Genomic DNA, 24,069 nt, shown 5'->3' on the forward strand with positions numbered 1-24,069 from the left:
CCTCCCAGCGCCTCTGCGCCCACCCCTGGGGGCTGCCGCGCTGTGCTGGGGACACGCAGGGTCAGGGGTTGGGGACTGGGGTGCTGGCATGGGTTCTGGCCAGTCCTGGCTGGTGCTGGCTGCGGGGAGGGGGCTCCTGACCACCCCCTGTGCAACAGTGCCCGGGTGGGAGCAGTGTCTGGTGCCCCCGTCCCTGCGCCGCCCCTGGGTGCTAATACCCCCTAATCAGCTGTCACTCACTGGGCCCCCGCTGCTATAAAACCCCCGGGCGCAGCTCCCCGGCTCCTCTTCTGCACCATGGCAGCTCCTCGGGGCAACGGGAGCCCAGGCCGAGAGCCAGGCGGCTGTGAGGGAGCCTGGGGTGCCCTGAGAGTGCCCCCCAAAGCCCTGCTGCCTTGCCCCTGCCCTGTGCTGGCAGGGTACAGCCTGCTGCCACCCCCCCTCAGCCTTCTGGCACCCTCGGTAAGTGCCGCACTGCAGCTCCCGGGGTGCTGGGATGTGGGACCCCTGGGATGGGAATGGGGCGATAAGGGTTGGGGGTCCCCTGCACCCCAGCACCTTGGGGCACCCTGTGCTGGGCATGGAGAGGACGAGGACGGGCAACCCCAGATGGACAGTCGAGACCTCCCAGACTCACTCCTTCAGCCAGGGGCGCCCCTGCCCCATCCTGACACCCCTGTGCCCCTCCAGGTCCCCCCAGCCTACGAGGTGGCACCGGCGCTGCTGCCCCACGCGGGGCTCTGCCCGCCCTGCTGCTGGCAGCCTCTGCCCGCGGAGCCCGGCCGGGCGAAGGCAGCGGCGGCGCGGGAGAGCACCGGGGCGCTGAAGGCCTGGCTGGCGCGGCACCCCAGGAACCCCTACCCCAGCAAGGGCGAGAAGGTGATGCTGGCCGTGGTCAGTAGGATGAGCCTCACCCAGGTTTCCACATGGTTTGCCAACGCCCGCCGACGCCTCAAGAAGGAGAACAAGGCAGGCTGGGCACCGCGGGGCGCCTCGGACGGCGAGGACAGCGAGGGTGAGGGGGTCCCACCGGCAGCTGCCCCTGACCCCAGTGCGGGGCAGGATGGGTGCGAGGGCAGCGCCCAGGGGGGCCCTGGGCAGGGGAGTCTGCTCCAGAAACCCAAGATCTGGAGTGTGGCGGCGATGCTGGCATCTCCCCCCAGCGAGAGCGGGTGCCCCCCAGGGGTGCCAGCGGTGCCGGAGCAGGGGTAGTGCCAGGGCAGCCGTGCCCTGTCCCCAAGAGCCGGGGCTGCAGCTGTGGGGAGGGCTCAGCCCCGTGGCCAAGCAGGACAGACGGACACGGGATCCAGCAGCTGCCCGGGAGAGGAGAGCGGGAAATGTTGGCAGGAGGGATGAGGGGCACTAATAAATGTTACATTGTCTTGGATCTCCTCGTGCTGCCTCTCCGTGGCACGGATGATGCTGAAGATGCCAGCAGGGATGCAGGGATACCAATGGAGATGCCAGCAGGGATTTGGGGATACTGTCAGGGGTGCGGGAATCTCCCCTCCTGGCGGTGCTGCAGGCGGCTCCACTGCTCCCAGGGACCAGGGCAGGTCCCACTCCGAGCCCCTCAGGCTGCCCCTCGGCCAGTCCCCGCTGCCCCATGGCCTCCTGAGCACCCGGCTGGGTTCGTTGGCCCCACTGCTGCTCTGGCTCCCGGGGGGTCCCCCCGTCAGAGGAGGAGAACACACAGCATCTCGAGGCAATTCGGTGCCTCCTGCCCTGTCCACTCTCTGGACACCTGGGTCACTCCTGGGTTGGGCGCAGATGTGGGGCAGAGGACTGGGGGAGTCATCACCACCGGCTCAGCACCACTCCATGGGCAGCATAGGAAGGGACACAAAGGGACAGGGGCACACATTGATGGGGACATTTGGGGGTCACCACACAAGGGGTGTGGGAGGGAGCAGCAGCACGGTCCACTCGGACATCGGCTGCTGGGAACATGCTCAGACCCACTGGGCAACAACCCGAGCCAGGGGAATCGGGCAGGAGAGGGGAGCAGCACCTGGGAAGGCACGGACACGGGGCCGAGCTGTGCACTGGCTTTTAATGTTCCGAAGAACTAGGAAACAGAAATCAAAAATAGATTTTGCTCTTCTTGATAAAAGTAATAAAATGGTTAGCGGTGTTAAATTAATCCTTACAAAACAAAACCCAGGAGGTTAAATAAAGCCCGGAGGCTCCGCATAAAAACCGCGATGACTACAAAACAGCGGCAAAGATGTCTTCACACATCAAGAAACTCCTCCGCCCCGCTCCTCCCTGGTACGTACACTGCGTCGGCGAACACGGGAACCACATGTGGGGGAAAGAAACACGGATGCGATGGGAATGGCCCTGCCAGGAGCACAGATGCCACGGACAGAAGTATATACACTATGGACACGGAGCTGTGCTGGTGCCAGTGCGGCTGCGGGAGCCCCCGGGCTCTGCCCGTCCTTCTGCCAGCGCTGGGCTGCGGCCGCTGCCGGGGCCCCTCCAGCCACGGCGCCAGGCGCTGACCACTCACGCTGCCTTAGCTGGGTTTTGTCTCCCGGCTGCTGCTTTGCCCTTGGCCCAACTCCCACTCCTAGTCTGCCATGGAGGATGGCAAGGATGAGGATGAGGATCTGAGGGTCTGGCCTCGATGCTTGTAGGCTGCTACGAGCTCCTGCAGCCACGCCGGCGTGAGCTCCCAACTTGGCAAAGCCCACGCTCTTCTGCAAGGCAAGGCAACACGTGCTGAGCTTCTCCCCATGGTCCGGGCACGCCGTCATGCTGGGGGTTGGCCAGGGAACACCCATACCCGAGGGGCTCCAGGGTGCCCAAATCCTCCCAGCGCAGGCACAGGGCTTGGCCATGCAGCATCAGGAGTGGGGGAACCCGAAGACCTCCCGGCACAGACACTGGCAGAGGCTGTAGATGATGCAGAGCAGGAGGGTAGAGGGCACGAGGCTGACCAGGATGATGCCCAGGCCATGGTGCTCGATGAGCAGGAGGTAGATGCCAAAGGGCAGGGAGCTGAAGTAGAGGAGGCAGAGGACACCCAGGATGAAGCGGGGCACAGCGCGCCAGCCCCAGGCGCGGCACTTGTGCCCAGGGCCGTGGCAGGGCAGCGCGCCAAGGCTGGTGGGGCGGTACAGCCGCACCACTTCCAGCGCTCCCAGGCCCTCCGGCGGGGCCACGTCCTCCGGCACCTCCAGGATGGTGACGACCAGGCATTCGGGGCCGGCCGCGGGCTCCAGCACACTGGGGCACAGGAGGACTTCGGGGGAACGGGAGGGACCCCGCTTCTTGGCCCGCTCACGGCTCGTCAGCAGCGCCAGCGCTTCCCCATCGTCCTGCAGCCGCTGCACGTCCCCGCTGGGCACCGGGCTGTGCCGGCGGCAGAAGGGGCAGCGCAGCTGGTGGGGTGACGCGTCCCCCAGTGCCACCATCTTGCGCAGGCACTTGGCGCAGAGGCGGTGGCCGCAGCACAGCAGCTTGGGTCGGTGGGCGCGGGCATCGTAGCGGCTGTAGCAGATCTTACACTCCAGTTCGGGGGCCACGGGCACCGGTGGCTGCAGCCCTGGCTCGCCGTCCTGGTGGGCCATGCTACCGCAGGGCCGGCCAGGGGCTGTCGGGGTCAGGGAGAGGGAGCCGGTGGTGAGGATCGAGCTGCAGGGCCAGGATCGAGCCCTGCACCCACAGTCTGGGTCCTCATCAGCCCCGCGGGCTCCATGGCAGAGCTGAGCATGTGCAGCCCCCTCCCCACACCGTGACCCCCGCTGCTGCCACTGGGCTCACCTCCTCTCCGGCCTGTGCATCCGGGTGGGAGAGAGAAACTATTCCCAGGCGACAGGGTGGCTGCGGGGCCCCTGAGTGTGGCAGGTTGGGACCAGCACCCCCGTGGGGATCAGCATCTGCGGGGGGGGTCTATCCCTCCTGCTGCATGCCGACTCCCCAGAGTAGGGCCAGCTGTGGCCACTGGGCTCTGCAAGCCACTGGCCCACTGCCCTGCATCCCCATCCGCGCCCTGCAGCCCCCTCCCCGCAGCCCCCTCGCCGCCCCCATACCTGCACCCCGCTTGGGGGCTGGAGTTGGGGAGGCAGCCGGGGGTCGATCCCCAGCGCTGCGGCCTTGGCGGCGGTGGCGGGCGCCCCATGGATCGCTTTGGGGCGCGCTGCCTGCCACGCTGCGGCTGCAGCCCCGGCGCAGGGGATGCCAGCATCCTCCGCGGCGTTGGCCTGGCAACGCAGAGCGGGAGGCGGATGCTCGGCCGGTGCCGGTGGCTGCGGAGCCCCGCTAAGGCAAGGTCAGAGCCCCCCGTGCTGCAGGGCATAGCCAGGGTAGCGGGGGCCATCGGGACCCCCGGGGCTGCAGCAGGTGGGGCTCAGGGTCACTCTCTGCAGCCCCCCCGCCCCTTGCTCAGCACAGCCCTGGGGATGCTGCTCCCCAGCCTGGGTCCCCTGGGCTCTGCCACCCTGGCTTGGGGGGAGAGCAGATACAGTGGGATCTTGAGGGTCCCCCTTCTCCTGCTCCAGCCTGGGAACACGAGGCGCCTGCCTAGCTCTGGGGGAAAGGTAGTTTCAGACAGAAACTCAGTGCCCTCAGTGCCCAGTGGGAAGGGTTCTGCACAACCGTCCTGGGGCCCAACACATTGCCCACTGGACGAGGATGTTGGGGAGCAGAGAAATGCTTTGTGCTGCCAACGCATGCCCAGTTACCCTACCCTCTCCTGTGAGCTGTGGCCCCCGAGTGCCCCAGCTTCCCAGAGCCCGGCTGGGCACAGCTGAGCCCTTCGTGCCCCTTTCTAGGCAGTCCGGTGTCCCCAACCCATGCCAAATCCCACTGCAGCTGCAGATCCCACCAGGGGGGGTCCAGCAACCCTGAGGGGCAGCAGCGCCGGAGCCCCAGTGCTGGGGCCACGCTGGCAGCGGTGAGTATTCCTGGCACAGACAGGGCAAACCTCACTTCCAGCACACTGCTGGGCGGGAGAGCGGCAGCAGCACCATGGCAGGGGTGATGGCAGGAACCCCATGCAGTGGGTGGCAGGGGAGATGGCAGGGACCCCACATGGTGAGGACCAGGGGTGACAATGAGGACCCCGCACAGCGAGAGCTGCCCTAGGGCTGTGCCAAGCCCAGGCGCTGCACAGTTTTGCGGCCCCTCACCCATGTCAGTCAGACCCCTCGGGCACAGGGCAGGACGGCTGAGCCCCTCAACAGGTTATTTCTCTCCCCACAGGGCTCTCTGCTCATGTGCTGAGCTCCGTGAGGTGCCCCAGTAATGGTTACCTGCAGCCTGATGAGCGCTGGGCTGCAGCTCCAGCCAGCACCAGCATTAGCCAGGGGGCTTTTCCTTCACATTGGTGAGGTTTGCAGTCTGGAAGAGCTTTTACTCCAGAGGAGCTGGCAACATCCATCTCCCGGTGTGACCTCAGCCCCACTCGTAACCCCCATGCCCAGCCACCCCCATCACCACAGCTCCCACCTTGCCCTGGGCACCGCAGGACAGCCACTGCCACCTGCCTTGGAGGTGTCACAACCCGTCTTGGCATCAGGTGAAACAGGCAGTCCTGTGCCAGCACGGCACTGCGGTTGTGTTCAGGGAGTGGGGCCATGCAGTGATTTCTTTGATCTGGTTTAGCATCACACCATTACTTACCTTCCTGTCAGGCTCCTCTGAAGGTGTTTGCAGCTCATGACTTGCTTTTTCTGGTAGCTCCTAGATCTGGAAGCCATCCCGGCCACGCACCCTCAGCCCCACCACCCTCACCCAGACCCTCCATCCACTGCCTCTTCATCCCTGCCCTCCTCCAAAGCCAGAGCTACTGTCCTCTGCCAACGGTGCACGGTTGCCCGTGTGTTCCTGCAATTAAATCCATAACAAGGTAATTGCCCGTCACCTGAGGGAGCACGGCAGAGGAGCAGTGAGAACCGACTGGCCAAGGCAAAGGTTTGTGGACACATCCCAGTGTCAAGGTGCGTCTCTGGCTGCTCGCAGTCCAGGAGCAGCCTGCCTTGGCTCAAAATAAAGGAAAATGTGGATTCACAAACTGCTGCTTTTGCTGTTGGGGCTCCGAGCTGTCCCCACTGCCACTTTAGGACCAGGACGTCAGTGATTTCCTTGTCTCTGTCACCGAAAGCACCTCTGGGTGCTGCAGAGATGCTGGGAGCAGGCAGTGTGCGGGACTGGGCTGTTCCTGCCCACCGGATCCACACCAGTGCTGCTGCCTGGAGGGCCTGTGCACAACCCAGGAGTCACCAGCCTTCCTCATCTCCTACTTTGAACAAACCTGGCAGCCTTGATCTGTGCCAAGACGGGCAGCCCTGCAAGGCTAAGGGCTTCCAGGCACTGCTAACCCACCCTGGCACCTTTCCCCATGGGACAGTGAAACACTGGGGAGCAGAGGTCCACGGTGCCTGCAGCCCACCTGGAGGCAGGGGCTCCGGAGGGAACTCTGGGAGACCCCCAGTCCCCAGCGAGACCTTGTCAGGCAGCCAAGCCACCCTCACCTCCTTAGGCCAGGTGAGGCCAGCTGGAGCAAACAACTCCAGTCCAAGAGTCAGGGTCGGGACGAGGTGGGCATGTGGCAGCCCAGAGACCGCCCCCTGCAGCAGAGCCCAGCCAGGATCCATCGCCGTGCCAAGGGCTCAGCCTCCCCGAGGGCTTGTTGTGCCCTGAAAGGCTGAGGGGGACGGGGAGCCGTGAACCCGGTGCTTCTGGGGAAGCCACGCCGGGACAGAGAAAGCCAATTTCCTTGCCACAGCGGCCAACATGAACCACAGGGAAGGGGTTCACGCTGGTCCTTAGGGAAAAATATTCACTGGGAGGATGTTGCAGCACGGAATGGATGCTTCTGCAATAAACTGTAACAGTTTCATGCTGTTCAGACCAAGTGAAATGGAGATTGGGGTGAGCACAGAGCCGGGCCAGCAGAGAGGGAAGGCACGGACACGGGGCTGAGCTGTACGCTGGTTTTTAATGTTCCGAAGAACTAGGAAACAGAAATCAAAAATAGACTTTGCTCTTCTTGATAAAAGTAATAAAATGGTTAGCGGTGTTAAATTAATCCTTACAAAACAAAACCCAGGAGGTTAAATAAAGCCCGGAGGCTCCGCATAAAAACCACGACGACTACAAAACAGCGGCAAAGACGTCTTCACACATCAAGAAACTCCTCCGCCCCGCTCCTCCCTGGTACGTACACTGCGTCGGCGAACACGGGAACCACATGTGGGGGAAAGAAACACGGATGCGATGGGAACGGCCCTGCCAGGAGCACGGGCGCCACGGACAGAACTATATACACTATGGACACGGAGCTGTGCTGGTGCCAGTGCGGCTGCGGGAGCCCCCGGGCTCTGCCCGTCCTTCTGCCAGCGCTGGGCTGCGGCCGCTGCCGGGGCCCTTCCAGCCACGGCGCCAGGCGCTGACCACTCACGCCTGCCATCTGTCCCTCTGTCTCGCCGTCCTTCTGCCTCTGTGAGCGTCCCAGCCCCAGCTGCCCCTTCACTTGGCGCTCTGGCATCGAAGGGGCCGCCTGCTCCTTCTGCTGCTTTCCCTTGCCCTCCGGCCAGGGCCGCAGCTGAGCCTCCTCTCCCCACTGGCGGCTGGGCGCTCCCGGCGCTCCTGCGTGGGGCAGCGTGCAGTTCGCAGAGGGAAGCAGGTGCCGTGGAACTGCTGTGCAAGAGTCCCCCGGGCTGGTGCTCTGCAGCTGGCAGCCTCTTCACTGCCCGGCGAGCCTCCTCGGGGCCGCCAGCTCCTCCCCTGCTGCCTCCCACCTCTGCGCCTTAGTTGGGGTTCGTCTCCCGGCTGCTGCTTTGCTCTCGGCCGAGCTCCCGCTCTTTATCTGCTGTGGAGGAGGAGGATGATGAAGAGGAAGAGCTGAGGGACCGGCCTGAATGCTTGTAGGCTGCCACGAGCTCCTGCAGTCGCTCTGGTGTGGGCTCCCACTTGGCAAATCCCGCACTGTTCTGCAGGAAGAGGATGGCTGTGTTGTGCACGGCCTTGTAGTACATCTCCTCCCTGCAAGGGAAGAGAACAGGCGCTCAGGACACCCCTGGCCCATGCCAAGGCCACGCCACTGCTACCTGGTCCTGCTCCTTAGCATCCACCCCTCCTCTACCCGCCCATCACGCCGAGCACAAGTGTTGGCCTCCATCTCTCTCTCATTACTCTGTGGAAAGGAGCAGGAAGAGAGCAGTGCCAGGCATTTCTGAGCAAAGGCAGAGGTTCTTGAGCCTTCAGAGAAGCACGGATGCTGCATGGCCATGCAGCATGTGCAGCGGGACATGGTTGTCCCCATAGGAGGCTCCTCGTGGCAGGGCACCCGCCTCAGCAGGCACAGAGAACCTCAGTGTTTCAGCTCTTGGGGCTTAAATAACCTGTTGCTTTAACTTGTTGCTGAAACAGGAGACCAACGAGCAGCTTCCTGTGCTCTCAGACCCTGCCGGCTTCTCCCAAGTGACACCAGTTGCTGCGGCACTTGGTAGCCCAGGAACGCTGCTGACAGCTCACCAGATGAGAGGGCTGGCAGCTGAGCACAGCCAGCACCGCAGCACCACGTGCACGGCCTGCTCAGATCAGACTCGTACTGAGGGACATACCCCTCACCAGCTGTGACACCCGTTCCACACGCCTGTCTTAGGAACCCCGGGTGACCACACGCTGCATTTGTCCTTGTCTGCTCCCTGCTTCCCACCGATCTCAGCATGGACAGGGTGGTTCTGTCCTAGGGCTGCAGAAACGCGTTCCAAGGACCTGGGAGAAAGGCCTACTTTTTGCAGATGTGCTGGGAGCCACTGCGGTACTCGTGGTCGAAGGCTGGCAGGACGAGCTGGTGCCTCTTGAACTTGCTCTGCTCCATGCGGGTCAGCGCTGGCGTGGGAGGGTCCCGCCACTCCGGGATGAAGATGATGAAGGAGAGAGGCTCGCTGGAGTTCTCCAGCAGTTTCTAGTTCAACCAGAAAAGGAACGATCTCAGCGCTAGCTGAGCAAGGATGTGTCTAACAGTCTTTATGGAAAGGAAACACTTCTGCCTCTGGAGCAGTGCTGCAGTGGTCACCGGCCCAGCCTCCTGCATTCCAGCCCTGCCACGAGGGCGCGAGAGCCATGAGGAGGCAGGGACGAAGCCCAGCTCCATGCAGAATGACTGCACAGGTGAGTGAACATACCTCAAAGTGAGAGACCATGGCATCCATCAGCTCCTCACAGAATGGAGGATTTGCCTCAAAAGAGCCACTTACAGGGAAGAAATCCAGGCACGGGCTGGAGAAAAAAGGCAAAGATTCTTGTCAGAGAGGCCAGAACTCTAATTTTCACATGTTAAATAGCACCCGTGTCCTCAGAAGAGGCAGACACCCTCCCAGGAAGCCTGGATCCCCACCAGAACTGGGCCGGCTGCTGCTGCCAGCAGGAGAGGTCACTGAGGATACACACACCCTGCAGTCACCAGTAGTGACAGCTGATTCAAGCTGACTGCTTGAAGGCCCCGCTCTCCCGTTCTCCAGAACACGGGCGAGTGCTGGCAGACCTCCAAATTGCATCCCTCCAGGGAGCAGAGCCTTTGAGGAGGTGCTGGCACTCCTGGCAGTCGCACCACCAACCTGTACCCACTCCTTGCCATTAGCACACATCCCGGCAGACACCGCACACCTGCGGCTGCCCAGGCACAGACACGTCAGCCCACAGTCACCACGCCCACCCACACCAATGCACAGCAAGGGTTCGGAATGCAAGACTCACCCCCTGGATCCGAAATACCCGTCTGTGTCCAGGAAGGCTGAACAGTATTGTTTAAAATAGCAATTCAGCGGTGAGGCAAAGCACTCAAAACTCACTCCAAAGAGCTTGTGAAGGGCTTCGAAGACGTGCACAGGGAGTGACCCCTGCAGACCAGTTCCTTCGTACAGACCCACACCGAACATCATCTGCGGAGAGCAAACCTGCGTGAGCCGCACCTGTGCCCCCTGCTCCCCTCACGGACCATGGACTAGGGCCACGCACCCTCTCCTCTAGGTATGCAGGGCCACCTCATCCCTTCTCAAACTCATGTGGGTCCCCTGCATGCTCCCAGGAACGTTCTTTGGGTATTTCAGCCCCATGCATATCCTGTTTCCACCCCACAGCCCCTCAGCCGGCCCTTGAAATCAACAAAAAAGATTTGTCATAAAAATCCATCTTTACTCCCCACCCCCAAGGTCTCCTGTTGAGGCCACCGCTGTTCCCCAGACCACAGTCCTACCTCAAATGCCAGAGCAGAGAACAGGCCCAGTCTGAGCCCTGTTTTGCACTAGGCTCCCAGAGCTGTGGCCAACCCTGCACAAAGACCCCCAGTCCAGCTCCCACTCTCGCTTCCTGACGCTCCACAGCTGTGGCAGGGCAGTACCTGGTATCGGCGGAGAAGGCACCAAACCCTGGGCAGGAACTTCTCAAAGCCAGAGTCATCAATGCAGCTGTACCGATAGAGCAGCCACTGGAAGGGAAAGCGCAGCCACTGAACACCAACAGGATCAGCAAAGGTGAGGGTACACAAGCACAGCAGGACCCGGCGAGGGATGCTGCGGAATAGGAGCAGGCGGCACTTGGCACGGAGGCTCCTCAGCACATCCGCTTGTGAACCACAAGCTCTTTGCTGGCACAAAGGAATGCACTGTGCCAGTGAGCACCCACAGGTGTGACTGCTCTTGCAGAGCTGTATACATCCAAAGTTTACATGCAACACCTCATTAAGTACCCTCTGGAGAAGCCAGTCTCTCATATCTGACGCTATCAGGGCGGTACCTCACAGCGTCTGCCAAGCCCATGCTCATCCCTCCTATTGGAGGACAGGGTGAAACAAAACCTCTCCCTGAACAGTGGCCACGCCTGCGGCTGGCTCTCACCAGCTTGCTGAAGTAGTTGCGGCTCACTTTCACCATCTCCCCCTTGTACCGCACACATGCCACGTTGTTTTCCATGTGCATTTCCACGCTGGGGAGCGGTGGGGAGGGAATGGACAGTCTCACAGGGTAGCAGTACACAAGCCTGTCCTGGACTTCAGGAGCTTCTACCTCCGCTATGGAGAACAAAGAGAAAAGGCAGCCCATCAGAATCCAAAACATTTGGGACAGACCTTCCTTCCCCATCCAAACAGGCAGTGATGGGAACGGGGCTGAGGAGCAGAGGGTCCCCCCACAGCACCCCGCACTGATGCTGCAGGAGCTACTGAGTTTTGGAGCTAGCTCCCCAGAGCGACTCCACCACCCGCCGTAGAGCAGAGGGACCCATTCCACAGGACCTCTCCACCTCTCACACAGCACACAACTGCCCCAGCATCACGAGGCATGTTCCAGACGATAAAACACTTCCCTTGCTGTCACTGCTGTTATTGCTGTATTACTCATCCAAAGCACAATATTCACAGGCAATGGAATCTTCCTGCCACCTTGTGGTTACCCATCGCGAACAGCAGCTTTGCCTCAGCTTCAGCAGGGCAAAAAAGAACTCATGGCAAAAAGCCCTCCCACTCTCCGGAGCCAGCTGCGTACCAGATATATTGTTCTCTTTGAGGATGGCAAGATGCTTCTCCCGGATCCGCTTGACGTACTCCAGGGATATGTAGTAGATCTTACTGCAGATGCCTTCCACCGAGTCCTTTGCAGCAGCAGACACGTGGGGCCCACACTGCTTGCGTAAGTGCTCCAGGCGGTCCTGCCGAGTCAGAGAACCAGAGCGTCCCTTGCACAATCCACCACTAGACCCCCCCTGCCTCCCTGCTGCCGTCTCTCCCGTTTCATGGAGCCAAGGAAAGCAATCACAGCCTCTCCAGAAGGATCCTTATCCCCAGCAGCCCCAGCTTCCCCAGGCTCCCTGCACACGCTGTAGGAGCAGAGGGGCACTGACCATGTAGTCCTCCTTTGAAGCAGAGTGGTCCCGTCGCAGCCAGCTGAAGGTGTCCTCCACATTCCACTTCACCACCTTCCTGCTGTCTGGTGAAGCACTCCTACACAAAAAGGGAGAGCAAAATGTAACCCACAGTTCCACGGTGATACCTTCCACACTACAATGGCCGGCTACCAGCATCGGAACACGGCTACCCACATGTTCCTTGCCCAGGGCAAGGCTTCCTCAAAACCCTGCCCTGCCACTCCCCTCCTGGCCTCCGCAAAGTATTTCCAGACTTTTCATATAATCATGCAACGGTTTGGGTCGGAAGGGATCTCAAAGCCCATCCAGTTTTCAACCCCCTGCCATGGTGGTTGCTCTCCAAAGATGCCACGAGCACTATCAGTTTCTTTCTCTATGTTCCCAACCTTGCTCTTCCACAGCAAGACAATGACCCGCGCTGAACAAGGTGGGAGGCAGCAGTTCCTCCTAAAAGCCCCTATAACTGTTCTCTCTTTTCTGAAGGCGACAGCACCGAAAGGAACTCCCACCTGGATTCTATCAGCCGTTTTGCAGCCTCGGCATACTTGAAGAGCAGCCTCTTGGCTTCTTCCCGGAACTTGATTCTGGATAACCTGAAGTAAACAAACGCATGCGATCAGCTCCACAGCTGCCACAAAAGCATGGAGGCCAGGCCCAGCTCCTGGGCTTTATGTCACCAGCACAGACTGCTTCACCGGACACAGTAAAACACAACAGCACAGAACCACGGCAGGTAAATCACTAGGTGAGCCCGAGACAGTGACGTCCCAGCTAGGCGCCCTGTCTTTGAACAGTACCTGATGGGAATGTCGTTCATGATCTCTCTGAACATTGAAGGGGACACTACTGGCTCACAGTCACTCGGTAAAAGAGGATCTGTCCCTTTATCGATCACCTTCCTCTCCAACATCCAGCGATTAAAGGACTCCCTTGGGGGGTCAATCCCTGGAGAAGCACAGAAAAAGGGTCTCATTGATATGCGGAAAAGATGCCCAGATAAGGATATTCCACTAAAGTTCTGCCTGATGAGTTCACAGCCAGCAATGTCACAGTGAGCATAACCATCGCAGAAAGAGATCACAAGGACAGGACATACACCAGCCAGAAGGAAGGACCCCACAGCACAGGACAAACGAGTGGAACCCAGCAGAAACTCACCTTCGCGCTGCTGGCAGAGCTCACGATAATGTTGCCGCAGCTTGAGAATGAGCTGGGATCGAAGCAGCTCCACCTCAGGGTGTGGAGAAAGCACTTCAGACGGTGCTCTCTGCTTAATCACTGCGTTTGTCTGAATATCCAGATCCCAATATACTCTATGGCAGAAGTAAATATCATCAGGATGGCCAGCTCATTATCAAGTATTACTCCTAAAGATGTTTCCTTGGGCTGTTTCACCAGCCAGGAAACTGAACTATCAAGACTTCTTGCACAGATAGGTGGGATATTACATTCCTCGGGTTCTCCTTCAAAGATGTCTGGAAAATTGGGTGCCTCTAATCCACCACCAGGACACAAACAGAGACAACTCACTCAGTTGGTCGTAGGAGAGCTGCCTGCTGCTTGTCTTCAGGCGAAACACACCATGCCTTCAAAACAGAGGTTCCGGGAATACTGGGAGAACTGGGGATTGGCTGTGCAGCTGGGTTCCCTGGGATGTCCGCCTGGGTGTGTAAAACATGGATTACTGCCCCGGAGAGAAAGGCGAAGCAGCTCCGCGCAGCCACCAGCCCTGCACCAGCACTCTACTAGGATACCCCTGTGGGCTGCTGAAGCGCATCCCGCCTGCCACTGGCACACAGTAACGTGGACACACGAGATATCACGTTTCTCAGTCATATCCGTTATCTCCCAAATCTCACAGGCCTTAAGAGAGAAATGGCAATGCGGCAGGGCTGGTGCCTGCTCCTGCTCTGGTATGTTCTGAGTGGCAGCGGCCATAGCCTGAGCTGCACCAGGGTGGCCTAGCCTTGCACGCTGCAGAGCAAACAGATCCCAGCTCCAGCCTCCAAGTTTCAGCCTGTGAGGCATCCTTCAGCTGATTCGTTCCACAGCACTGGACCCACCTTGGGCTTTTTCACGCTGTTGCCGCTCAATGGAACCTCTTCAGAGAATCGCCTCTTCCGTTGCTTGCTCTCTGCAGAGGTGTCTATCATCCCACCTTCCAGTGGCATTGGAGCCGCATTCAACCCCAGAGGGTCTGACTGCAAGCGCCCGAACAACAAGAGCAGATGTGAGTCTATCAGTTGCCTACACAGCAACCCACACAAAACAATAAAACCCTCTTAACTTCCCATGTCACCACCCCAGCTCCCATGCAGGTGGAAATAAGGATTCCACCACTACTCATATCTGCAGAAAACCACAAAATTCTCTTCTATTGTATCTGTGTGCTTTTTGTTTTAAAGACTTAGATGAAAAACACGCAACCCAACATCCCCAGGCTGAGCGTTCTCTGAGCAGTGCCTGCACATGGAACAGCACACCTGGAGCATGCATCCGAAGGAGGAACCTTCCATCACAGCCAAGGCAGGCACAGGGCTCAGCGAAGTGTTTTGACAGCAGAGCACACCCTCCCACACCGGCAACCTCAATCCCAAGGGGCCTGCACACCCACAGAGCACTCCGGTATCGGCACAGCCCCCCCCAACACGACGCGGGCTTACTTACAATGACATCGTGCTGCCCCAGGACGGGCATTTCCCACAGAGACTGGTTCGTGAAGCGATTGAAGTAGTAAGGGCGGTTCTCCCGCTTGCTCCAGCACTTCTCCCAGCCAGCCTGCACCAGCTCATCTGGGAACACAAGGAGAGAGTCAGGAGAGGGGCAGCCCCTGATGACAGCCCTGCCCTTCAGGGCCCCGTGACTGCCACAGTGCATTCTCAAACATGTATCACTCCTCGCCTGACAGGGTGGCCCCGCTTCCCCCTTCTCCCCTGCAAACATGGCCCTGCTGAACTCCACACCGGCCTTCCCAAATGTGGCGCCGGTACCTGGCAGGTCCTGGACCAGTCGCAAAGGTTTGGGGGAGCTGGGCTGGTTCTGGTTGGAGGTGCCAGGTGAGTGACTCATGAGAGATGCTTCCTCCGCAGGGCTTCCGTGATTCTCATTGGCCATTTCTCAGCAACCGAGCTGGGAACACACACAGGATCTGCGTTAGAGCCAGGGTTCCCAGGGCCGTTAGGCTGCAATGCTGTAAGTCCATTCCGACACAAAACCAGGGTCTGTACAGCACACAGAACCCAGCAACTCGATCCCCTGAAGTGCCTGTTATCCCAGACACAAGGAGCAATGAGGAATGCTAAGCTTTAATAGGGTCAGCAAGGGAGGTAGTCAGGCCAGCGTCCAAAACACCCTCTGCTCAGCCAGATCTCTGCTGCATCCAGCCCCACGCAACGGGACTGAGCACGTGCAAACCTAAACACCCTCCTCTGCGAACACCACCACCCACCACGCCTTATCTGTCCTCCTCAGAGTGGTTTAATCAACACTCACACACACACAACCACACATAACTGAAAAAAACCAAACCCTTTACTACAGCACTTCCACCATGTAAAGCAGCCCTGGCGCTTCCCAAACAATGGCTGTGGCTCAGAGAACAACAGGTCAGTCGTCAGGAGCTCTGGAATCATTTCCCTCACTATGTCCCTAGACCAGTCTCCAGGCAAGGTCTTGGACAGGCTGGTTCAGCCTTTGGCACCTGTTCATCCTCATAACAAGTATGCAAAAAGATCCCTTGAAACAATAAAGCTCATCTTAATCATAATTTAATGGTGTCAGCGGCAGAGAAACAGTTAGTATTTCTCTCCGGGGCACAATTCCTCCCTCCAGGAAGTCCCTGAGACAGCTCCTCAAGAGCAGCCCCATGCACCACAGCGATTAACCGGGGCAAAACAAGGCGTTTTGAACAGTTACCGTCTGACTCAGCTTTGAACCCTGCCCAAGCCTTTGCAGCCCTGCAGCCGGGACAGCAGCAGCATTGTCCTGCAGGCAGCAGGGTTCAACCTGACCTCACAGCAGCCCCAGCAGCAGGCTCCCCCTGCACCCTCTCCTCAGCAAAACTCCAGTTCGGTTTGCATGCCAAGTTATTTTGGAGTTGTTCAACCGTGTTTCCCTTCCAGCTCCAAAAACCTCTGCTGGCTGTTTAAGAACAGAACAGTTGGAGCTCACAGCAATCCAGAACTCGCAGGCACTGGCTGCACTGCTGGCATCGCTGGCTACAGAATCAGCCAGGGCAGAGGAATGCTCACTCCTTCCAGCATCTCACAAGACGTTTCCTCCTTCCAGCAGGGGAAGGCAAGGGACACCGCAGCACTCTGGGGTCTCGGCCTCTGCTCGGCAGCAGGCAGATAACGGTAACCAAGCGCACGGGCGAAAGCGCCTGCCACAGGGTGTGCGGATACAATCACAGACATGGAATCACCCCAGCAGGGGAGTGTGCACAGGATTTGTTTGCTCACATCCGCCCCAACTCCAGTCCCGCCGTGCCCTCTACAGGCACTTTCCGTCCACCAGCTGCCAAGGCTGGTCCCACTATCCTGCGGGGACGTGGCAGGAGCGGATGCTCATGCCAGGCTGCTCGTGCGAGGAAGCATGCCAGCGCCCGAGCCTCGTCAGGCAGCGCTGTGGGTGCCGTCACTTCCAAGGGCTGTAAAAACACATCCACACCCGTGGCGCATCCTGCACGTTACAGACACCACTTTAGAGTGGTCTGGTGTGCCCTGACAAGACCAGGCCTCCCGGGGGAGACAGGGATGGATTCCTGGAGTTACGTGCTGCTATCTAGCAAGACAAGACCTTCCCAGATTGAACAGCGCACGCCAGCCGCAACAACTTGCCCATCTTTTTCATCACTGACTGCTCAAAGAAGCAGTCAAATAGTGCCATTGTTTTCCTCTTCCCGTTTATGGATAAACCAGAATGATGCAAAGAGACAAGAAACTTTGTCTCTCGCTCACTACTGAGTATTAGATCCACGTACCCGAAAGGTGCGAGAAGAGGGAAAAAGCAAACTAACGGAAATCCCCACAGAGGCAACTCTGCTTTTTTGTTACCAACACCAGGACTCTGACAGGCAACGAGTTCCCGAGGAAGCGTTTTACGCTGTTACACCGCTGGTTTTGTACCCCGCGGCGATGCAGGGGATTTGACAGGCACGGCGAGCACTGCCTCTGCCCAGAGCGCTCACAGCCCCGGCGCAGCTGGAGGAACACAACGGAAAAGAGGCACCGACCAGGACCCTTATCCGCTCCCATCCCATCGAGGCGGGATTTTACGCACGGCAACACCAAGCGCTGACGGCGGGGAGCAGGGATCACCCGGGACACAGCGAGGCTCTCCCTCCCGGACACGCGAACGTCGGCGGGGCGGGCTGGCAGAGCGCGCGAGTACTCACGGTGCGGGGCTGCCTGCCGGGACGCGGGGCCGTCGCTCCGTGCTGGCCGCTGCCGCGCCGGGGCCGCATCCTCATAGCGGGGCGCCCCGCGCTGGGGCCGCGGGGGCCGCTGCGGAGACAGAGGCGTTAGGGGAGCGGCCCCGGGAGCAAGAGCGGCCCCGGGAGGGCGCGGGGCCCCGGGGCGGCGGCGGCCGCGCTCTAAGATGGCGGCCGCGGGCCCGCGCCGCCTCCCTGTCGCCCCGCCCGCCCCGCCTGCCGCCGACGCAGCCGCCCTCGCCCTCGGGGCGGGCCCGGGCCCGGGCCGCGCCGCTCACCCGTGCGAGAGGCCGCGGGCTGCAGGCCCCGCGCTCCAACGCGCGTCCCACTCCGCCGCCGGGCCCGGCCCAGCGCCGCCATCTTGCGCCGGGGCCACGGGCGCACGCGCGGGGCCGCCCCACCCCCCGCACTGCGCAGGCGCGGCCGCCGAGAGCCACTCGGCGCATGCGCAATTCCTCGGCGGGACGCATTCTCAACCGTGAGCATGCGCAAACTGTGCCCCCCACCGCCATCTTGAGTGTGGCTGCCAGCCCCGTGGGGGCACGACCGCTCCTGCCCCTACCGCCATACCGGGAGTGGCGACCCGCCTATGAGGGCAGGGCCCCGGCGCCATGATGGGTGTGGTGGCCCGCCTATGTGGGCATGGCCCCGGCGCCATGCTGAGAGTGGCGGGCGCCGCGGTGGGGGTAGCGGTGGCCGCAGCAGGGACTCGGTGCCGGCGCCCTCGGGGGCTGGGGTGGGGTGCGGGGGACTGGAACCGGGCGGTCGGCTGTGCTGCCGAGGGACGGGACAAGGGGAGATGGCCTCGAGCTGCGCATGGGGAGGCTGAGATCGGAGATCTGGGAAGGTCCCTTCCCGCAGAGCACTGCCAGGGACTCGCATCCCTGAGTTTTTTTCCAGCCAAAGGATTCCAGGATTCCCTCCGGCGGCTCTCTCTCCGGTCTGGCTCTTATCGCTCCGGCGCTCGAGGCCCAGGGCGGCTGCGCTCCTCCATCCCCATGGCCGTGGCTGCCGCTGGGCCGTATCCCCAGCGTGGCAGCAGCTCCGTGTCCCCAGGAGCCGTGGGCAGGCACATCCCTGCCGCCGGTGCCACGGGAGCGTGTGCCCGCTGCGGGACTGCGGCGCTCACAGCAGGCTGCGTCCGGCCCAGCGTGTGCTGGAGGGGAACGTGGCGTGGGGAGTGGGGATATGGCTGCTCTGGCTCCTGCCCGGCTGGGCTGGTTCCTGGCGGGAGCTGCAGCAACCTCCCCTTCCCCGGGCACCCGCGGCACTCGGGCAGACCCTGGACGGTGACGGCTCACAGCTCCCGAGGAGATGGGCAGGGGCAGCTACAAGGCCCTTTCCTGCCCTATGTCTTTGGAGTGTCCCTGTTTTCAGCTCCCCAAGGGGTTTCCTGCCCTCCTGGGCTGCAGCCCCACCTTCGCGCTGCCCCGGGATCCTGCCCTCTGCTCCGAGAGCGCCGGGGTCAGTTCAGTGGGTCAGTGCTGGCAAAGCAATTCTGGAGGGAGAAGCGCTGTGTAAGCACTACATCTCCCTGCCTCCTGCACGGGAGCCCCAGACAGCCAAGCTGTGCTGCCCAGCGCACAGATCCTTGCCCGGAGCGCGAGGCACTGGCTCCGGGGGAGTGAGGACTGTGAAGGGACAGCGAGAAGGGTGGGGGCAGCCCCTCCTGTGCCCCTGCCCCTCACTCACACAGGGCTCTCGGGGTGCTGGGACAGGATGGAGCGAGACAGGGCAGGATGGAGCAGGACCGAGCAAGACAGGACAGGATGGCAGCCTGGACACTGCTGCCACCACTTGGGCAGTGCCGGGGTGCCACAAGTCCTGGTGCCTGCCTGCTGCCTGTCTGCAAACTGGGCAAGAGCAGGCAGAGGCAGCTCCTGCATCCCCCGAGGTGCCCGGGGTCTGAGCAGCACCTGTCAGAGCAGCACTGAGCACCAAGCAGCCTCGGCACCTTCTCCACCTGGGGATCACATCAACGATGGGCACAGAGCAGCCTCCATCGGCACCCGAGCCCCAGGGCCTCTGTGTGGCTCCGGCTGTGGCACGGACCCAGTGAGCATGGCGGGCACTGGCAGAGAGCAGCTGGGGGTGCGTGGCACCGTCCGGGGCTCTGTGGCACAGACGGGAGGGCTGCTCCAGCCCCTTGGACCCCATTTGCACATGCGTCCCTCGCGATGCTGGGTGCTGCCAGTGACACGGCGCGTGGCTGTGCATGCAGGATGTGGGAGCCACGCGTGCGGAGGGGAGGAAGGCTGCGTGCTTGGAGCCCGGGTGTCTGAGCCCCCTGCTGCCTTTCTGCCTGCGCTGGCTCCAGACCTGCATCCTCCCCGTCCCACTGTCTCCTCCCAGCTGTGGTCTCGCAAGGAGTGGCAGCTGGTGGGATATAAAAAGACAGGGGAACCTCAGCCAACTCAAAAGAAACTCCTGGAGCTACTGGTGTTCTCCCTCCCTTCACGTGATTCAGCTTCCCTGCACCGGGGAGCCAAGGACAAGCCTCGCTGTAAGTACCCGAACTGAGCCGCATGGCGTGCGCCCTGCACAGGCTTGGGAGGAAGGCAGCTAGTGGCCCTGGGCAGCCACGTCCCCATTTCTTTTCCTGCAGAAAACGGGGAAATACAGTGTGGAGAGACCTGGACTGCCCTCCCAGCTGTGGGAAGCAGTGGCTGTTGCTGCAGGATGGGCAGGCTCCAGCTCCCCGTCCCAGCCCAGAGCCTGCAGGCAGGCAGCACGTATCTGGGGGTCTGCCCAGAGAGCTGGGAGGGCTGTGGGGCACCCCACAGGGTAGGGTTCCCTGCGCCATGGGGCACTGGGCTTCCCTGCAGCAGCAGACGCTGAGCTCAGGCCTCATGGTGTGGTTTGGGGAGCTGGGAGTGCCGAGGGCAGGGCGGGACGGTGCTGAGGCCCGTAGAAGCGAGTGCTCCCCAGGGATGTGACCTGCAGGCACCTCAAGGTCTGCGCCGGGGGTCCTGTGCAGCACCCCAGAGTCAGGGCTCTACCCTCCTGGGCTGCTCCTCCCAGGGAGCTCAGGGGATGGCGACCTGGACAGCATGGCGAGCTCTCGGGGTGTGGGGAGCAGCTGAGCCATGGGGTATCATTCCCTGGGGCATCCTCTGCCCTGGGGCTGCACACGGCTTGGGCAGCAGCCAACTCTCTCCCTGGGTGCTCCCTGACAGCATGGGCTGACCCCGCTCTCTGCCTCCAGGTGCGAGATGGCTGCCGGCAGCACCGTTCTCCTCCTCCTTCTCCTGCCCTGGCTCGTCCCGGCCTCGCACAGCCCACCCGGCTGCAAAATCCGGATCACTGCCAAGGGGCTGGAGCTGGGTAAGGGGTGAGCTGGGACCCTGACCCCGGGGCCTGGCTGCAGCTCCGGGGTCTGCACCCGGGAAAGGCTATGCCTGCACAGGGGCAGCTGGAGAGGAGGGGGACAGGACGGGGTGATGCTGCCGGAGAGCGGCACAGCCCGGCGGTGGCCAGCCCCGCTCGCTCTGCTTTGCAGTGAAGCAGGAGGGGCTGCGCTTCGTGGAGCAGGAGCTGCAGAACATCACTGTGTCAGACCTGCATGGAAAGGAGGGGCCACTCCACTACAACATCAGTCAGTGAGTGCTGCCCACCACCCGCAGATGCTCCCCGCGTCCGTCTGTCCGTCCAACCATCTCTGTCCCCTCTCCTGCAGGGTCAAGGTGACAGACCTGCAGCTGGCATCTTCTGACCTGCACTTCCAGCCTCAGCAGCACCTCGTATTCAACATCAGTGACGCCTCCATCAGCCTGCGGTTCCGCAGGCAGCTGCTCTACTGGTTCTTGTGAGCTCCCTCCTGCTGCCCCAGGCACCAGCACCCTGCAGCCGCTGCTCCACCATGCCCGCTGGGTGCCACAGGTGCTGCGCTGCCCTGCCCCACAGCTGGTAGAAGCTGTGTGCTCCTGTTCTTTTCTTGCTTCCAGCTACGACATTGGGTCCATCAATGCCTCGGCGGATGGTGTCCACATCCACACTGTGCTGCAGCTGGCCAAGGATGAGGTTGGGCGCCTGAAGATCTCCAACATGACCTGCAATGCCTCCATTGCCAGAATGCACGCAGGCTTCTCCGGCACACTCAGGTACGCCCGGTCCCACCACAGCAGCTCTATCCACCCATCTGTGCCTGGCTCCCTGACCTCGCTTCCTGCGCCCGTGGGACAGCCCTGGCTGTGTGGGGATGGAGGGCAGGGCTGGAGCCGTGGGGGAAACCAGGTGGCTGCAGAGCTGCTATTGTGTCCTGCAGGAAGGTCTACGAGTTCCTAAGCACCTTCATCGTTACAGGGATGCGCTTCCTCCTCAGCCAGCAGGTATGGCTGGGTGCAGGCGGGCGATGGAGCCCAGGGAAAGGGGTGACCCCAGTGAAGGCAGGGGAGGTTCCAGGTCCTCATCCACACCTGGGAATGGTTCCCCGCTTAGCCCAGCCCCTCGCCTTTCAGATCTGCCCGTCCCTGGAGCACGCCAGCCTTGTGCTGTTGAACTCCCTGCTGGACACAGTGCCTGGTGAGTGTTGCCAGGGGGACAGGATGGGACCCTTCACTGCGGGGAGGGAAGAGCTGGGCATGGGGCTGGTGGGCAGGCTGAGTAACAACATCATCCCTGGCAGTGAGGAACTATGTGGATGATCACATCGGGATTGACTACTCCCTCCTGCGGGATCCAGCCATCTCCATGGACACCCTTGACCTAGACTTCAAGGTGAGTGCTGGATCAGTCGTGCCAAGCCTCCCACCATCCCTGTGGGAGCAGCTATGCCAGCCGGCACGCTGGGCATCCCAGAGCGAGTAGGGTGGGCTGCACTGCGGCTGCAGAAACAGCTCCTGTTCTCGGCCCAGGGTATGTTCTTCCCCCGCGCAAGAGAGAACCTGGAGCTGGAAAATCATGCGGTGGAGCCGGTGATCAAGGAGACTGAGCGGATGGTCTACGTTGCCTTCTCTGAGTACTTCTTTGACACAGCCATGCAGGCGTACTTCCAGGCAGGCGTGCTGGCCATTGAGCTCCAGGGGGAGAAAGTAAGCAGTGCCAGGATGCAGGGCCGTGTACAGGTGGCTTCTGCAGGCAGGAGGGCAAGGTGGGCGCTGCCCACAGTGCAGAAGCGCTGCCAGCCACTGAGCAGCTCTGCTCGGATCCAGAGGGACTGCTCACTCACCCTCAGCTGGTTTGTGCTCCCTGCAGGTGCCCAAGGATCTGGAGGTTTTGCTGAGAGCCACCTTCTTTGGGTCCATCTTCATGCTGGTGAGAGGAACACTCAGCTGGGGCAGGAGGCACAGAGCTGCCACTGAGGCAGAGCACAGCCCTGCCTGGGCCAGCTCCATACCTCTGGCTCTCCTGCCCTCCCCAGAGTCCTGCCGTGGATGCTCCCTTGCGGCTGGTGTTGCAGGCGTCGGCTGCGCCCCGCTGCATCATCAAGCCCTCAGGCACCTCTGTCTCCGTCTCTGCCTTCCTCAACATCTCGCTGGTGCCAGCCGGACGGCCCGCCATCCCGCTCTCCAGCATGGCCATGGTGAGCTGGGGGTGCCAGGAGGGCCACGCAGCTGGGGCTCCCCGTGCAGTCACCCCAGCACACTCAGGATGAGTGTTTCTATGTAAGAATGCTCCGCTGTCCCAAAGCGGGGGCAGAGCCAGGCTGCGATGCCACTGCCTCTCTCTCCCCAGGAAACCAAGCTGAGTGCCAAGGTGTTTCTGCAAGGGAAGGCGCTTCGCGTGCAGCTGAACATGCGCCGGTAGGGCCCGCGGAGCCTGTGGGGAAGGGCCCCTGTGTGCCCAGCTCACGGCTCTTTCTCCCCTGCAGGTTTCGCATCTACTCCAAGCAGTCCGCACTGGAGTCACTAGCGGTGAGTGGAGTTGCACTCCCCTGTGACCCCAGCCACAGCTCAGGGCAGGCTCAGGACGGGCTGCGTGGTGCTGGGCACCTGTCGTGCCCCCTGCTCACCCAGCTCCTCTCTCCCCAGCTCTTCTCACTGCAGGCACCACTGAAGACCCTGCTGCAGCTGACCATCATGCCCATCATTAACGGTAGGCACTGGCACTGCCCACGCAGCTGGGCCTGGGGCAGTACAGCAGGACACGGCTCCATCCCATCTCTCTCTTCTCCCGCAGAGAGGACTAAAAAGGGAGTGCAGATCCCACTGCCTGAAGGGATGGACTTCACCAAGGAGGTGGTCACCAACCATGCGGTATGATGGGGACATCCCAGACCCTGGGCACAGGGACCACATCCTGCTGAGGCAGAGCTCAGTCCCACCCAGCCTTGTCTAATCCTCATCCCCTCTGCAGGGATTCCTCACCGTGGGAGCTGATCTCCACTTCTCCAAGGGGCTGCGGGAAGTGATTGAGAAATACCGCCCAGCCCCTACCGCTCCAGCCCACCCCAGCTCGCGGCCCACAGCACCCAGTGCAGACCCTCGCCCGCTCTAGTTCTCCCCCTCGCTCCATCACCCTGGACCGCGGGCAGATCCCGGGCTGGACCCGTAGGCTGTAGGTAGAAAGCAGCTTTGCCAGTAGTGCTGGCACATCTTGCAGGGCGCCTGTGCCCTGGTGGGAGCAGCAAGGTGGAGACGGCTGCTCTGGGAACCCCTGCTGCACCCCTTACCCTGCACCAATAAACCACTCCAACCTGTGCGGCGTCGTTGCTCAGAGGATGCGCCTGTGCTGGGGAGTGCATGTCTGCCAGCATATGGGGAGAGATGGGGAGAGACAGACAGCACGGCTCATCTCAGGTATTTGGGGGGCACGCACAGCTT

General features: G+C 61.4%; 4 protein-coding genes across 7 annotated transcripts; 2 read left to right on the forward strand and 2 right to left on the reverse strand.

Annotated features, from left to right (window-relative positions):
• Positions 1 to 297: 297 nt before the first annotated feature.
• LOC128853851 (iroquois-class homeodomain protein IRX-1-like) lies at positions 298 to 1,285 on the forward strand. Its single transcript, XM_054081845.1, has 2 exons — positions 298 to 462; positions 691 to 1,285. The coding sequence occupies exons 1-2, from the start codon at positions 298 to 300 to the stop codon at positions 1,210 to 1,212; spliced, it is 687 nt and encodes a 228-aa protein (XP_053937820.1). The 3' UTR covers positions 1,213 to 1,285.
• Positions 1,286 to 2,051: 766 nt separating this feature from the next.
• On the reverse strand, positions 2,052 to 4,219 carry LOC104060841 (E3 ubiquitin-protein ligase RNF182-like). 2 transcript variants are annotated; one of them, XR_008452608.1, is made up of 3 exons: positions 4,041 to 4,219; positions 2,792 to 3,601; positions 2,052 to 2,705 (listed from the first exon to the last, which is right to left on the reverse strand). XR_008452608.1 is itself a non-coding variant. In XM_054081576.1 (2 exons), the coding sequence occupies exon 2, from the start codon at positions 3,576 to 3,578 to the stop codon at positions 2,853 to 2,855; it is 726 nt and encodes a 241-aa protein (XP_053937551.1). In that variant the 5' UTR covers positions 3,579 to 3,601; positions 4,041 to 4,219; the 3' UTR covers positions 2,052 to 2,852. The 2 variants fall into 2 exon arrangements, 1 of the variants encoding a protein (XP_053937551.1); XM_054081576.1 differs by having other exon boundaries at positions 2,052 to 3,601.
• A 2,703-nt stretch (positions 4,220 to 6,922) lies between these two features.
• On the reverse strand, positions 6,923 to 17,746 carry PCIF1 (phosphorylated CTD interacting factor 1). Of its 3 annotated transcripts, XM_054081768.1 has the most exons (17): positions 17,587 to 17,746; positions 17,273 to 17,381; positions 14,868 to 15,006; positions 14,545 to 14,669; positions 13,941 to 14,078; positions 13,408 to 13,538; positions 13,036 to 13,190; positions 12,675 to 12,822; positions 12,387 to 12,470; positions 11,854 to 11,953; positions 11,499 to 11,661; positions 10,854 to 11,026; positions 10,358 to 10,444; positions 9,715 to 9,899; positions 9,144 to 9,237; positions 8,748 to 8,923; positions 6,923 to 7,995 (listed from the first exon to the last, which is right to left on the reverse strand). In XM_054081768.1, the coding sequence occupies exons 3-17, from the start codon at positions 14,989 to 14,991 to the stop codon at positions 7,761 to 7,763; spliced, it is 2,118 nt and encodes a 705-aa protein (XP_053937743.1). In that variant the 5' UTR covers positions 14,992 to 15,006; positions 17,273 to 17,381; positions 17,587 to 17,746; the 3' UTR covers positions 6,923 to 7,760. The 3 variants fall into 3 exon arrangements, with proteins under 3 accessions (XP_053937743.1, XP_053937744.1, XP_053937745.1); XM_054081769.1 differs by lacking the exon at positions 17,273 to 17,381 and having other exon boundaries at positions 17,587 to 17,705; XM_054081770.1 differs by lacking the exons at positions 17,273 to 17,381; positions 17,587 to 17,746 and adding an exon at positions 16,859 to 17,205.
• Positions 17,747 to 20,520: 2,774 nt separating this feature from the next.
• On the forward strand, positions 20,521 to 23,964 carry PLTP (phospholipid transfer protein). The gene is made up of 15 exons (XM_009562627.2): positions 20,521 to 20,632; positions 20,808 to 20,907; positions 20,985 to 21,113; positions 21,253 to 21,408; positions 21,573 to 21,636; positions 21,766 to 21,829; positions 21,933 to 22,024; positions 22,162 to 22,338; positions 22,502 to 22,561; positions 22,668 to 22,829; positions 22,982 to 23,049; positions 23,118 to 23,160; positions 23,278 to 23,341; positions 23,426 to 23,502; positions 23,603 to 23,964. The coding sequence occupies exons 1-15, from the start codon at positions 20,521 to 20,523 to the stop codon at positions 23,741 to 23,743; spliced, it is 1,509 nt and encodes a 502-aa protein (XP_009560922.1). The 3' UTR covers positions 23,744 to 23,964.
• The last annotated feature ends 105 nt before the right edge of the window (positions 23,965 to 24,069 follow it).

This window comes from Cuculus canorus, chromosome 16, assembly GCF_017976375.1.
Source record: "Cuculus canorus isolate bCucCan1 chromosome 16, bCucCan1.pri, whole genome shotgun sequence".
NCBI classification, from domain to species: Eukaryota; Metazoa; Chordata; class Aves; order Cuculiformes; family Cuculidae; genus Cuculus; species Cuculus canorus.